The sequence below is a fragment of the Oenanthe melanoleuca genome, chromosome 2, assembly GCF_029582105.1.
Source record: "Oenanthe melanoleuca isolate GR-GAL-2019-014 chromosome 2, OMel1.0, whole genome shotgun sequence".
Lineage (NCBI taxonomy): Eukaryota > Metazoa > Chordata > Aves > Passeriformes > Muscicapidae > Oenanthe > Oenanthe melanoleuca.
This window is the reverse complement of record NC_079335.1, coordinates 128703619-128719222: the sequence shown is the minus strand read 5'-3', so window position 1 is coordinate 128719222 and position 15604 is coordinate 128703619. Positions and strand designations below refer to the sequence as shown.

Genomic DNA, 15604 nt, shown 5'->3' with positions numbered 1-15604 from the left:
AGATAACAGGGTGCTCAGGGACACAGGGGTGCTCAGCTGTACAAAGGGCAAAGACATAGTGATAAAATTCAGGCAGATTCCATTTAATGATCTCTCAAAGCTCCTGAACCCAAAAGACAAAAGGAGAAAAATGCATTTAATATCTAGGGGATTTGCATGCTGTCAATCTTTAATTAAGGTATCTGAGATAAAGTTCACTGTTGCGAGACAAGGCAGCAGGATGGGCACCTTGTGAACAAGGAGCTGTGTGAGAGCAAAGGGCATCTGGGCTCACAACAGCCCAGTCCAGCACTGGAGCTTTCACTTCAAGCTCAGGACAGCTGGAGGAGAGCAATGCTTTGGGCTCCTCCTGCTCCTGGGCTCGTAGTTGTGTTATTGTTACTCACTGGATTGAGCTGTGACCCGAACCAACATGAAAAAAAGAGGCAGAAAAGAGCCACTTATGATGAGCAGTAAGTACCATTGCTTGCAAATGCATTTCTTGATATGATGATCTATAAGTGCTGGTAATGGGAGCAGAATGGCTTTACTACAGCTCTATTTTACATACTCTTGGGCAGATATTTGTAACTATGTGATCTCTCTCTTTTCTCTTTTTTTTTTTCCCCAATACACAACAGGCCTCGTTTATCCTCTGAGCAGGGTAATTTAGTGTTCCATGCTGGCTCCAACAAAAATATTGAATTTAGAACTGGACCACTGGGGAAAATAAAATTTAATGAGGAAGACCTTGAAGAACTTTTTAATCAGGTGATATAGTTATTTTCCCTTACTATATTTTCATTTTCAGTTCTACATCTTAATAGTTAAAATGTTTTCACAAGTGTTTGATGTGTTTTGCATTTTATTTTATATTATTTATATCAGCAGTTTAATATGAAAGTAAGCCATTGCAGACTTGTAAAGTAATCATGTCATCACAAAAGATAATGAAAAGATTAAATTGTGTATGTGGTAGAGCTCTCTGTATTTAAGTGGACTTTATAATAGTAAAGTTATGCAAGGACTAAACTTTCCTAAACTTTCGAAAAGTCAAAGTTTGTTTCACATTATCTCTGTTGTTTAGGTTAGAGAGAGTAGCACAGAGATTCAAGAACTTAAAAAAGCCAGTGGTGCCTCGCAGAATGTATCCCAGCAGATTACTCTGCTGACCTCCAAGGTGAGCCATATCTTCATGTTGTCCTCCTCCAGCAGTCCCAGGTTTCCATTCCTCACAATAATATTAAACAACTCATTTCATTTCAGTATTTCTGGACCCAGTTTAGGGAACTGGAGCAGAGTCCCTATTTAATATCAGCTTGGAGTCTGTGTTTAATTTTGAGATACTTATTCAGTAACTCTGTAGACAATGGAAATATTTCTGTAAATCCCCCCCCAAAAATTTCCAGTTACTGTGGCTCTTCTTTGTTCATTGCCAGCATCTGTATTGGCTATGTCCTCTAATACTTATGGATAAATTCTGCAAATTGACCATATATGTTTTCATAGTTTTTACACAGGCATCCCATTCCATAGATGAAATGGGCTGTAGGGGTTTGCAGTGGAAAGAAAAGACCAATGCAGTAGTTTTGTCACTTCCCTGCTCTTGAAATTTTTTTTCCATGAGAAAATTTTTAAACGATTGCCTGATTTAAGTGTCTTTTGTTGCAGTGTTTCCACAAGCTCCTGATAGGAAAATATTTTATAGTCTAAAAGACCTTTCTTTGGGGAAATTGTGCTAATGTGTATCCATCACATTCTCTGACTCAGTGTCAGCTTGCTGTTTGTGTTTACAACCCACTGATACGTGGAGAGCCTTTTCTTGGCTTTGGGTGCTGTGTCAGAGCTCGGTCCTTGTCATGCATGTGAGGACCTGAACAGTCCCACAGGAATATTCACATTCTTGGTTTTCAGCACTGAATACATCTTTGCAAGACTGAGTCTTGCCTTGTGGATCCAAGATGGGACATATTAAAGCTGTCATTTTCTGAACAGCCAAACCCACCAAAATCTCAGTGAATGGGGCCTCATTTGGATCTGGCTGTCACCTGGTTTCACATATGAGCTACTCTCTTTTCTCAGAGGAAAATATTTTGTGAGTTTACCAGTATCCAGCAAGTACCTCTGTGGTCACTCTCATACTAAGCACAATGTAATTCACATTTCTTTTGCAGATCCTGAGTCTCGATAACAAACTTCAAAGCTTACAGCAGGTAAGTAAATAGGAAGCAAACTAGAGATTAGAAGAGAAAATCTCAGCCCCAAGCAAATAAAATGCGGTTTCAATGATTAAACAGCTAGATTATTTCTTTCCTCTCATGCATTCCTCAGGAAAACCTTTATTGGTAACAGAAGCTAAAAAAAAGCATCAAGATTTGTGGAGGAGGTGATATGCCTTCTTACAAAATATAAACTCTGTAGGAGCCTGCATTTCTTAATGGAAAAACAGTTGTACATTCAAGAACAACAAGTAGATAACAAGAAGTAAACTTTTCCTTCACTGGTCTGTCAAGATAAAGACCAGAAACTCAAACTGGAGCTAAGTAAGTTTCAGCTGTTGATTGCTTCTCCAGAGAGCTTGTGACAAGCCACACCTACAGGTGCCAGTAAAAACAATTGTCAGATGAAATACCATGGAATCAAAAAGACAAGATAACCCTCTATCCAGACTCCCAGTCTGCTGCTGAAGAACAGTCTCTACTAGTATTTACTTTTTACTGGGCTTTTCTCATCCTAGTGCTTGGCCATTCTCTGCATGAGCAATCACAGAGATAAGTGAAATAGCTTAAAACTTTTACAAACAAACCTTGCTGAAAAAAATGGAGGGGGAATTCAAGAAAGAATTTGTGGGGAAACAAAAAAAAAATACAAAACCCAAACCAAAACAAAAAAAGGTTTGTCTTGAAAATAAATGCTAGTGGAACACTAGCTAAGCAGAAACTTCATTTTCTACTCTTTTCTGTCATTTCAGGACATCCAGAGGAGAGCCTGCAGTAGCAACCCCTGTCAGAACTCAGGGACCTGTGTAAACTCACTGGATGGATTCTTTTGCCTCTGTCCCAGCAGCTGGCAGGTGAGTCTTTAGCTTCCTTTAGACTACAGAGTGTGTATTTCAACTGTAAGACTGCAGCTGGGTTAGTGTGATTGCCAGGCAGCATTTAGGGCTGCTCAGGACAGAGTGAGATGCACTGAACAGCAGAGCAGCAGCAGCATCACTCATTGGTTGGAGAGCTACATGTTTGCTTCTCAACAATATGAATATATATGTGTGTAAAAAAGAGAAGCCCAGAGCATTGGGCCAAACCCTGTGCTGTTACACACAGGCACTGGCCTGTGAAGTCAGTGATTCTTGGCAGTTCCCACAGCTGAGAATTAGTCTGGTTTTTGCTGAGCACTGAACTGAACTGTGTGCCTTGCTGTCGACCTTACACAAGGATAGAGAGAGACTGGGGGAAGGGATGGATATTTATTCAGTCTTAAACAAATAAGAAAAACAGGCTGTCAATAATCAGTGCCATTCTGAATTTTTTAAATACAGAGATTTTACTGGCAAATGCTTTAATAGTGCTATTACATGCACCAAAGATAAAAATGTTATATCTTCTTCTCAAAGGATTTCAACTTTAAAGTTTTCCCAGCATGATTTGGGTCAAAATTGATGTGCTTTTCTGATAGAAACAGTCTATAAGAAAATTTTCTGAGTCTTTTTCTAGTTAGAAAGCGAGGGGCTTACAAAAATGTGCTGTTCATGTGCTTTTTACATGTGAGATATTTTATCCCCATCTGACTGATAGCAAGGGTCACAGAAACACAGCTGAAAAATAAAGTTTTGTTATTGTGTTTCATAAGGGAAGCTGTGTTGATAACAGCCCATGGTTTATATATCTTTGAAAACTGTGTTAAACATTGGGTCCATGGTTTGCTTCATTTCTCAGTTATTTGGAAAATAAACTGGTTTTCCATTTCATCTTAGGGCCCCCTGTGCTCAGTGGATGTTAATGAATGCCAGATTTTTGCTGGCACAGCATTTGGCTGCCAGAATGGAGCCACTTGTGTGAACACACCAGGCAGCTACAGGTAACTTCTCAAAACTAGGCACAAGTATCTCATGTAGAATACTGTACTGTTTTTGTACCCCATATCATCCCTGCAGCACAAGTTCTAGAAATAAGTCTGTTTAATGTCTGTGCACTATAACCCCTTGCAGTCTGGGAGCATAAAATCCTTCCTGCGCTGTACCCTGAGCCCACTGCAGACACAGAAAGGTCTCCAAAGCCATTTTCTGCCTTGTCACAAGAGGAATAGCAGGAGCCAGATCCATCACACAGGCATGCCAGGGAGAAGGCTGCAAACTGAAGACTGGCTCCAGTGACCCAGACCCTGTTGTAGGTGCAGCTGCTTTAATGGAAATTTCCTGCACCATGGGATGTAGGTGGGGCAGTGGGAGGCTCATGCTGCTCTGTAACCAGCACTCAGCACCGTGCCCACAGAGCACAGCCACGTTACCATCCCTGCTATCACCTACCCCTTCAGATCAAAGGCAGTGAGGAGATGAAGGAGGTGATCACCCTTGATCCCTGGCATTCCCAGCACACTCATTTGGTCAGAGCAGCGTGCTAATAACACCAAGATCATGGGTTCAATCCCCATGCAGGCCATTCACTAAGGCTTGGACTTGATGATCCTTGTGGGTCCCTTCCCACTCAGAATATTCTGTGAATTCAGAAACAGTTCTGTGGAATGCCTTCATCCCCTCCAAAAACACAGGCACTGCTGAGACAGCACAGCAGCAGAGCAAGGAATGCACAGTGCTGCCAGGCAGAAAGGGAGAAGTGCTGTCTGCAGCCATCTCACCAAGGGGGTGCCTGGGCTGTCTCTGCAGCATATTCTTCTCTGGCTGTGCCCAGCTCCTTAGGAAACATACTCTTGCTCACAGGGCAGGCCAGCCTGAGCACTTTGTGTCTCATTCTCCAAAATGTCAAATGATCTGGTAAATAAATAACTTTCAGATATAATACAAAGCTATCCCTGTGCAATGGAACAAGCATGCTGGAGAGCATGCCACAGCTTTCTGCAAAGCATTTTGTCTCCTGCTTCAGTATGGAAATCTCAGCCCCCACAAATACTTGCTTGATGTAACACTGGCTTATAGTGCTTTGTCAACTCTTGGAAGAACCTCAAACAAAGGAAGTTCTCCTGTAGTGCTCCTCATGCTTCAGCATTAAGAGAGTCTGTTGAGGTGTCACTGGTGTGTGATGCTTCCTGTAAGCTTTACATTGATTTTAAAGGATGTTTCTAGCTTGTCTGCTACAGATATTTGTCAAGGAAACAACACACAAAGCAATCTGCTTTTATTTGTTTCTTATTGTGCTCAGAGAGGTACAGGTGTGTGACTACATTAAGGTTTAAGGTCTGCTGTTCTCAGAAGTGGTGTCATTGTGTTAGTACAGTCACGATTCCCAGTTTCTGCCCTCCTTAGTGCTTGCTGAATCAGTGCTTCATGAAATGAACTAAGACCTCTTCATAAGTCATTGAAACCTTGATATTATTGCTTTTGCTTCACACACTCAGGATTATTACATAGTCCCTTCCCCAAGCCCATTGTACTATCTTTAGTCTCCCTTCACGTCTTTTCTTATTTGTTTCTGAGTGCTCCCCAGATTCTAAATCCATCCCCAGACAGAGCATGACATCTCTTTTTAGCAACTATGAAGGTATTACTGCTAAGCTTTCTGGGGCTCAACAACTGAGGTCACCCCATTAATGCTCTGGCATAATTATATACACCATTGTGGACTGCAGGGAAAGAAAAGGGTAATACCTGACTTTCCATAGCCTGCAGAGAAAATACCAGATGATGGGAAGTACTGGATTAGGTATCATGAAATGAAACGTAATGCAGTCTTCACCCCTTTTTCATATTCTTTATCTGCATGCTTTTCCTGTAATTCAGGAAAGCTGAAATACGATGAAAAAGAGCAGGTATCCAGAAACACCTTCCTCAATCAGAATCTTAAGGGGACATTGTATCAGTTGGATGAAAGGCTGTGAAAGTCCCCTATCAGACTTCTGTGTCACAACTGAAGTAACAGGGGCCTCATCACAATGTGCCATGAGTCATGTGAGAGAACCACGGCAGTGCCAAGCAGCAGTGCATCACAATTTGGCTGAAGCGCCTTGTGTGTGACCTACTTCTTGAAGCTCCTCTCTGAGAAACTTCAGATGGGTAGCAGATTAATCTTTGCCAGAGTAGACAGGAGACAGTGCCATTGTTCTCCTCCTTTGGAGATGACCAAATTGCCTTGTTGTGTCCTTTGAAGCTAAGCAAGAAGCTCTGAATGTACTTTAGACATACAAAAGTCATCTGGTTCCCTGACCTGTTGCCTCTGTTCTTGCCCAGGCTGAGCTGCTGCACTGATGGGAAGGTGTTGTTCTCCTTGCAGTCTCTTACAGTAATGAGCATGCTGTCTTGCACTGCAGACTGCAGTTAAGCATTAAGCTGTTGTGGGTTTTTGAAGCCTAAGTTCATGTGGGTTGCTTGTCCTGGGTGCACTGTTTAGTTACCTGCAATTGGCTTATCAAACTGCTATTTCAGCTGAGCATGTGACACAGTGGAAGGGACGGCAGCAGCTTATTTTATATAAATTGCTCCAAGGTCCAGGTCAGCTACACTGGAATACCCTAATTCTGCAGAGAAATGCTTTTACAGAGCATTTCTCATTAGGCAGCTTAAAAGCAATCCAAGGAGGGTGTGTACCTGCCATATGTCTCTGCAAGCTGCAGCACATAACTTGAATCCAAATGAGAGTCTCACTGCCATTTTATTAAGAAGCTAGTGATCTGGTAGGAGGTTTTCTGTACATTTATATATTTTTCAATTGTATTTCACAGCCTCACATTTTGTCTATGTGGATATAAAGAGCCAGAGAAAAGGGAAACATTATCCGATGGCTTAGAAGTTCCCAATTTCAGTTCCACCACAAATGTATAATGCTGTAACCAAGCTCTGCCCTATAAATAACAATGTGATGCATGTGGCAGCTTTCAAAACAGATCCTCTCAGTAGGATGCCTTTTTTCAATCCACAACTTTGTTCTGCTCATCCCACCAGCCCCAAATGCCACCTCTTGCCCAACACACATCCCTGAAAGGTGAGGTGCTGCTGGGACAGCAGCTGCCCACTGTTGTGGGGGGGTGAAAGCACCCCACTCTCTAGGACAGGCCAGACATGGCAGTTCTGCATATTGCTAGAGGTAGGGTTTTAGGCACCTGGCATCATATGATAGTCATAACTGAAAAAGGAAGTTTAGGTACTCTTTGACTGAAGTGGGGGTTTCCATGCTTATGTCCTGTTTAAATCTTATGTTAGACTTTTTTTTTTTTTTTTTCTGAATTTGTGCTTATGAATGTAACAAAAGGCTGTACATTTCTCCATAGGGCCAGACAGTCATGAATATACACAGGTCTCAAATGATTCTTGAGTCTCTGCTGACTAGCAGATTTGCCTCTCTGCATGATTATTAGCAGGATTGTCAGTATAGGTAAATAGATGTATTTTGTAAGGAACACCCCATAAAGTGGAGAATGGCAATGAACAATCTATAACGTGGTAGGAAGACAAAATTTTGATTTTTCTTTCCACTTTCACTATTAGCTGCTCCTGTACTCCAGAAACCTATGGGCCTCACTGTGGCTTGAAGTTTGATGACTGCCAGCAAGGATCTGAGACACTCTGTGGGCATGGCCTCTGCGTAGATGGAGAAAGGGATCAGCCCAACAGGGTAAGGAACAATGTATAAACTTCATCATACAGCACAGCATGAATAAGCAACAAATGCTGCTGACCATGACAAAACTGTGTAGCCTGAACTGCTGCTGAAAAACAACAAGAAAGGCCACTAATGCAACATAGCAGCCTCTCTGTTGTACTAAGGGTGGCAAAAAGAATCAAAAATGTCTTATGTCTTGTTGGAGGTACTTGTCACAGTATTAAATCATCCACATGGAGCTTGGAATATTTTTTTAATAAGTTAAAATCATATTTGAAATATAATATTCTTACTGTTCATTATTTTGGGAGAATTAAGTTGCTAGAATATTTTACTGGTTAAATGCTTAAGAATGACAAACATCATGAATCTTATTTTTCCTGGGTAAAAGGCATACCAGTGGAACATTAGGTGCCAGGGGCCTGGGAGCTGCCAGGGCTGCACAGTGACTGGGTGGCTGCTGCTCATCCTTGGTGCTCCTCAGTGTCAGCTGGATGTGGTGTCTGATTCCAGGTCCAGTCTTTCCAAGCATCTGCACTGGGTGGATGCTAGCACACACTTGAGTGCTCTTCTGGAGCAAACCAGCTCATTACATTTGGGCAAGAATCTGGGTACAGGGTGTTCTCTCCAAAGGGACAGATGGGCCATGCCAGCTTTGGCTTTTTCCACTCAGAGCAGCCCTCCAAAACCACCCAGCCAAGCTTGTGCTCCTTAATACTCCTATATTTAATACTCCTATATGCTCATTCCAGTCACAGCACATATTTTTTGTGCTTTGCTATTTCTAAAATAACTGCTTTGCTTAATTTTTAGAAGTTTCACAACTCATCACTTATTTTCTGCCCACTTTTTTGTTGAGAAATCTTTTCAAAAGGGTTCAGTGTTGGCTTAACTGTGTCTGCTCCTGTGACAATCAACAATAAAGCTCCCATTAGCTTTAATTGGACCAAAGCTAGATAAATGCTGAAATCTGGCTATTAGTAAAGTTTACTAGAGAGGAAACTGTTTTCCTAAAAGAAAACATGTATTTGCAATTTAATGTCATTGCTGCACATTGCATAGACTACTAAATAATTTGATTAAAAGAAAACAGCCAAGATTATTTCAGGTTGCTTACACTGATCTCTTTGCCCTGGTTAAAAAGCATGTTGATGACTTTTAATTACGTTTATGTACAGCTCATAATTGATCTTATTTTCTCTGGGAGCTTTGGGATAAATTACAGATTTCTTTCATGAACATAATGAATGAGCCTGAGTCACTTCCATAATCTGAATAAGTAAATTCAGAGGAAGAAATAGACTGAGAAAATGACTGAAGCAGCTTACAAAACAAAACATGCAAGCCATGTAATGCTCTGAAATCTTTCTTGCTGTAGTTTGAAAGTAATTTTATGAAATTAACTCCTTATGTCTTTTTCTTGACTATTGTAAATGCCTTAACTGTGCAATGTGATGTTTTCTGTGGCAGCCCAAGTACCACTGTGTGTGTGAGGCTGGCTGGATGTCCCCTCCTGGCAGCCCTGCCTGCAGTGCTGATATAGATGAGTGCAGCCTCCCAAACCCTCCGTGTTCACAGCATCCACTCGTGGAGTGCCACAACACTCCAGGCTCCTACACGTGTGGTCCCTGTCCCGCAGGTATCTCATCCTTCCACACTCTCAGCTTGGATGGGGTGGCAGGGGTGCTACTGCCTGTGTGCCATAAGCACAGACACAGGATGCAGATGGGAGTAACTCCATGAAATGCCTTGGCCTGTGTCTAGGGGGTAAATGTAGGTTATGTCTTATCTAGGTAACACAGGCAGTGGAGTCTAATGCATGATTTATCTCATCCTAAACTGAGCACCTAAACAGGTCTCATGTCCTTCTCAGGTACCTTCATGTCCATCACACCCTATCACCTTCACATAAGAGGTCTGCAGCACTTCCATATCTGTGTGTTTCCTGCCCTAAGACAATATAAAACTCTGATTGTTCCCTCAGACCATATAAGCTATGATTACTCGTCCTGAGCTGGGCAGGTGGTGTGTATGGGAGAAGTTTTTAAAGTGTTTAACTGACGTTGCAATAAAGCTTTGCTGCAAAATGTACATACATGCACTACACCAGAACTGCATCCCCTTTAGGTAAAAGCGTGTTTGAATCTAAAAAATCCAGAATATAGTTAAAATTAAACATTCTTGTTCACATATCTCCACTCTGTTGTGTTTGAAACCTAAGTTTCAGACCAGTATTAATTTTAGTAAGTTATAAGAGACACGGGTCTAATCTTGTGCAAATGAAGTGCAATTCATTTGTGCTCTATGAAAAGAGTTGGTCAAAGAAGAAGCCAAAAAGGCATTTTCTTTCTGATGTCTTTTCTGTGCTGCTTTTTAGGCTGGCAAGGAAATGGCCACATTTGCCAAGACATTGATGAATGTGCAAGTAATAATGGAGGCTGCTCAACAGTACCTATGGTCCAATGTATCAACACAGCTGGATCATTCCGCTGTGGGCTCTGCCCACCAGGTAAAATGCATTTCCTGTTGATAATACTATGGAAGGAAGGGCTTAAAAGACGAAGATTCAACACGTTTGAGCCTGTTTTGGTGTAGGTTTAAGAAGCTGAAAGTTGTTTTTAGGGAAATAAATATCACATTTACAATACTGTAATACAGACTGCAGAATCCAAGTGTATTCAAACTCCTTCAGCTATTAATGAACATTGTATAGGGTATGCCTCTAAAGGTGATCCTCTGAATGTGTTTCTCTTGTACTAGGTAGCTGTTTCAGTGTTAGTCTTGATTTGGTGAAGTACTTCCTTTACAAGATCATTAATGGGAAACAAGGATTGCATAATTATGGTAGTAATTTCATTGTCTGTATTAACTGATGGAGTATCCTGTGTGCCATAAATCACAGGCTGTATTGTCTGCAGTAAAAAAAAGCCTTAATAATTGTCACGCTCTGAATGCTGTCTGAGGCAGTGTTTCTACCACAGTACAGCTCAAACACTGGAAGTTGCAACTTAGGCCTTTATAATTTATGGTTTATTATTTAAATTGCTTTTTGAAATGTATGGTATCAATACTAGAAATACAAGAGGAAAAAGTCTTTCTAATTGACTTTTTGATTGCTATTTAAGTGGCAATAGGCTGCAGGTATTGAAGACTCCCAGTTACTGAGGGCTGAAGGGATAACACCATGCTGGAAATGTGGCCTCAGGCAAGTTTTGATGATGTCAGCTCTGGCCATAAGGAGTTGTGCTGCAGGGCTTTGGTCCTCCTGAACCAGAGGATCTGGGTATTGTGTTTGAGATCCAATGGCTGCTCTGGTGTGCAGGAGGAAAAAGTCTGGATGTGGTTAGAGCTGGCTGGGTGCAGATGTGTAGGGATGGCAACACATGGTGGCTGAGAGGCATGGGCTTCTATAGCCTCACTGACTTTACCTGTATTTAGATACACTAATATATCTTTTTTTTCTCAACTATGGAAGGATTTATTTACAATCAGAATCCATCCTTGCAATGAAGGAGCCACGATAAATATGCCAGGTTTTACTTCAGCAGCTTTCTCAATGCTTTTGTTTTAACTTCAGAGGACTATGATTTTACACCAAGAATTAGTGTTTTGCTCACCAGATGATTTTTGTATTGTCAATTCTCAAACAAAATAGTTTGTTACAGACTAACTGAGATTTACCTCTGAACAGGTTATGAAGGAGATGGACAAACATGTACCCAGGTTGATATCTGCTCAATAAATAATGGAGGGTGCCATCCTTTGGCTACTTGTACCTCAGCTCCAGGTATGATGCTTTCTTAAAGACTGTGAGGTAATATCAGTGTGAATCTCAAGGAGGACTGGTTAGGACAAATCCACTTTATAGCAACATATATCTAGATTTCAGCCTCTTCACCACAGTCAGTTTTGCCTCACGCAAAGGATTTTACAGGCAGGTTAGCTAAAGCCAGCAGACTTTTCACAAACACTGACAGGAATAGATTTAGGCTCCTCCAAAAAGAAGACTATCCTAAAACTGTGGAGACATTCACCATTTCTCTTTGATGCATTTTCCAGTTATACAGCTACTTTTGCTATTCTCCTATCCATAAATACCCTTTGACTCCCACACCACTTCCCAGGAAGGTGACCTTGGACTCTCAGATATCCATAGCAGAACCACACAAGGGCTCTGTCCATGTTCAAACTGGGCACTGGTGTGACCAGGGAGCCAGGGAAGGTGTTCAAAAAATCAAGGAAGTTAGAATTATATTAAGACTCTGCTTCAAAATGCCAAGGATATTTACAGACATTGGTATTGTCATTGTAACAGAATTATGTTCTGTATCTTGTCTTGTCTCCCAAGGGCCCATGGCATTTTGTTCCTGCACATCTGGGTACACTGGAAGTGGATATGGGCCGAATGGGTGCTCTCCTCTCAGTGATATCTGTCAGCTGCAAAACCCTTGTGCAAATGGGCAGTGCCTGGTAAGTGCTGGGCTCCTCACACATAGTGACAGCACTGTGTAGTTATAACCAGTCAGGGAGACCTGCTGAGGCTGCAGGCTGACTGCAGACATACTACTGGGAATGAGACAAGGTCAGTGGGCATTGCAAGATCAAAGGATACACCTGAAGAAAGCAAAGTGAGTTTCAGGCCACACAAACCAACTCTTTGTGTGTGAAGTAGAAGTAGCAATCTTGGCACTAGTGGCCTGAGAAATTATGTTTGGTAGCCCACATCAGTCAATGGAATGCTCATGCTGATGGGAAAGAAGTACTGTTCTTGTGGCATAGGAAAGTATTTTACCACCCTGGATCATGGAGGAATTACCCATGATAACAGAACCAGTACCTCTGATGACCTTTAGAATGTTAATATCCAGCAGAGTTAGTTATGAGTTCCTAGTCTGATCTTGTGAGAGCACTCCTGGAGTCTCAGGCTGTTTACATGAACATGAAAAGGGTGTTTCAAGGGAATTGGTTGCACTGATGGTAACCAAGTCTTTTGGACCTCAACTGATTGGTGGTAGGAATTCATTCTCATGCACAGTGAACATTTACTTTGTCCTCACGGACCTTGTGAAGGCTTTTTTGACATCCTTAGTGAGGTGTGCTGTGCCCTGGAAAGTCCATGCTGCAGATCTGGGGATTTTGTTGTGGAGGATAATTATAATGGTAATTTTGCTGAAATATTCACAAATGCTAATTTTTTTATTCCAGTAGAGTATTTTCCCATTTATCCCCATTAGGCTGCAGATGCCCTCCTTTTGGTTGTCCCTGGAGACACAGGGAAAATGAGACATAAGATATGGATTTAGCAGTGTTAGGTTAACAGCTGGATTTGATGATCATAAAGGTCTTTTCCAAGCTAAATGTTTCTATGATTCTGTGGTGTATTGCCTCTTGCTTTTTCCATTTTCTGTGTCAAATGTGACAGTCCTCTCACTTACACTCTACTCCTTACCAGCATTCCTTGCTCTCTGTTCTGCAGGTATTTACTCTGTCTTCACTCATATTTAAAGATATTTATAGGATCTTTTGTGCCCAGATCTTATTTACTTTTCCTCACTATTTAGTTCATTTTAGTCAATCTATTAAATGGTATGACATCTTCCCCTAAATATATCCTAACATACAACAGTAGGCAATCATGGTTAGAAACTAGTACCTGAAGATAATAACACAGATATTTATATAATGGGACTACAAAAGCATCTAATAAAATAGAGAAACAGCAGAGCTATATTTGGCTAGCATAATGACAGAGGGAATATAATGTCAATTAAGTATCAGGCAATGCAGATTTTAAAAAAAAACACCTTTTAAAACAACATTCAGAGCCCTAAATACACATCAGAACCATTTTTCATCATACTGAAAATCTCTTTGGGACACAGAGGATTTGAACAGATAATGGAAAAGCAAATAGAGTGCAATACACTGACTGTATGTCATCAAATGTGGGATTGTAGTCGTACCTGGGACCAAGTTCTGCTTTACCTTTAAAGATTGTGTCTATAAAAATAGACATATAAGGCAAGAGAACATAGGAAATTAAAACAGTTACAGAAAGACTTGATTGTATAGAGAAGTATTACAGGTTGTGACAACAGAAATGGAAAAGAGACATACAGAACAAGGAATAAAGCTGAAGAGGTGATGAAATTGTTCCCCTTTAACATTCCTCAGGACAAAAATGAAAGTTAACAGCCCACATAACTGCAGTGCAGACTTCCTGGAGAAAGGCCTTGAGAGAAATTACTTATAAACCAGATATCTTGCCTTGCTATTTATATGGTTTAGGTAATATGATTGACTTGAGTCTTGCATGATCATTCCATAACCAAGCAAACAGTTTTCTGATTGGCTAAAAGGGTTTTGATTTTTAAGAAAGTAATTTTAAAGGCCCCGCTAAGAAATAACTTAATAGAAAAAACCCAAAGAGATAAATAATCTAATTAAGATTTATATTTCTTTTGGTATTCACCACTGACCATCAAGGCCAAAAAAATTCAAAGGTTTTATTTCTTTACTCCAGTATCTCCTCATAAAGAAGTGCAAACATCAGTCTTTCTGCCGACTCCATTGATTCCTTTACGTGATTCATGCTCACAGTTGATGTGATTTGCTTGTATCTGCAGGCAACGATCTCTGGCTATTTCTGCCTGTGCAATGCAGGCTGGACAGGCCCTAACTGTACAGAGAACATTGATGAGTGTGCCAGCAGCCCGTGTCAGAACGGGGGAACCTGCACCGACGGGGTCAACGGCTTCTCCTGCGAGTGCACCAGCGCCTGGACGGGAGCGCAGTGCCAGACTGCCCAGCAAGGTACTGCCAGAGCCCCTTCCTCTGGGAAACGGGCTGCTTGCTGCCTGGGCTCAGCATGGGAAAAAGAACTGAGCCATGCTGTGAAAAACAGCCCTGTGTTTGGTGGGTGAGATGTCCCCACCCAAACTCCCTCCAAGTCAGAGTTTTCCATGAGCTTTGTTTACAGCGGTTTTGTTTAGCGGGAGGAGCACAGCAATGAGGTTGATCTGCAGGCCTTGGCTAGACACCAGACATCCTAAAATCAGATCTCTGTTCCAAGAGAGTGGTCTGGAAAGCTGGTTGGGAAAGAGGATCCAGTATAAGGAGAACAAGGGAATATATTGATGCTTCTCTTTTGTGCATATTATTTCATCTGTTATGAAGCCAAAACATCCTGATGTTCTGAGTCAAGAGGAAAAGCCAGAAAAGGTTTTCAAACAGAAATTTAATGAAAGAAATGGTAGGCTTGAAAATGGGGAACTTTCAGTTTTATATTGACTGAAAGGTTCTCCCTTTTCCTCCTAATATAATTTCTTCTGTTTCTCTGAAAACTTTTTTTGCCATTAGATTTAATTAAACAAAGTCAGGATAGCATTCCAGTGAGTCCAGTGTCCCTGTGACAACAGAAGTGGCTCATTTGTATTGTAGATTGCTAAGAAGAAAGCAAATTACATTTTAATGTAATATAGAATGTAAAACTTCCACTGATACCCTGTGAAATCTGCTCTATTTTAGAACTATTTTAGGCTTTTTTTTTCTATTTTCCTGATGTATCTGACTAGTAATGTTTTATTATTAAGTCCACAGGGGAAAAAAAATTATTTTTAGCACTCATAATGAAGGGCTAGAAAACCAGATTTTATGCAGTAAGGAATCATACTGTACCACCTGTTCTTTTAGTTTCTAATCAATGAAAAAATAATGTATTTTCTTACATGATCATTCTGAAACTGCTTGAAAAAAAGGGAGGTGTTTTGGACAGACATTTCAAATAAAATTATATTCCTTTTACCACTTCTTGAAAAAAAACAGTTTGGTGAGAATTGGCTATTTCTTTAGAATCA

General features: G+C 40.9%; 1 protein-coding gene across 1 annotated transcript in view; it reads left to right on the top strand.

Moving 5' to 3' along the window:
• Positions 1–292: 292 nt before the first annotated feature.
• Positions 293–15604, top strand: part of CUBN (cubilin) — a 140111-nt gene continuing 124799 nt past the window's right edge. Inside the window, exons 1-12 of the mRNA XM_056484926.1 lie at positions 293–452; positions 621–750; positions 1067–1159; positions 2154–2192; positions 2951–3052; positions 3953–4056; positions 7634–7760; positions 9219–9387; positions 10126–10257; positions 11440–11535; positions 12097–12218; positions 14375–14561. Of these exons, the coding sequence (XP_056340901.1) occupies positions 334–452; positions 621–750; positions 1067–1159; positions 2154–2192; positions 2951–3052; positions 3953–4056; positions 7634–7760; positions 9219–9387; positions 10126–10257; positions 11440–11535; positions 12097–12218; positions 14375–14561 (1420 nt within the window). The 5' untranslated portion in view covers positions 293–333. The remainder of the gene's footprint in view (positions 453–620; positions 751–1066; positions 1160–2153; positions 2193–2950; positions 3053–3952; positions 4057–7633; positions 7761–9218; positions 9388–10125; positions 10258–11439; positions 11536–12096; positions 12219–14374; positions 14562–15604) is intronic.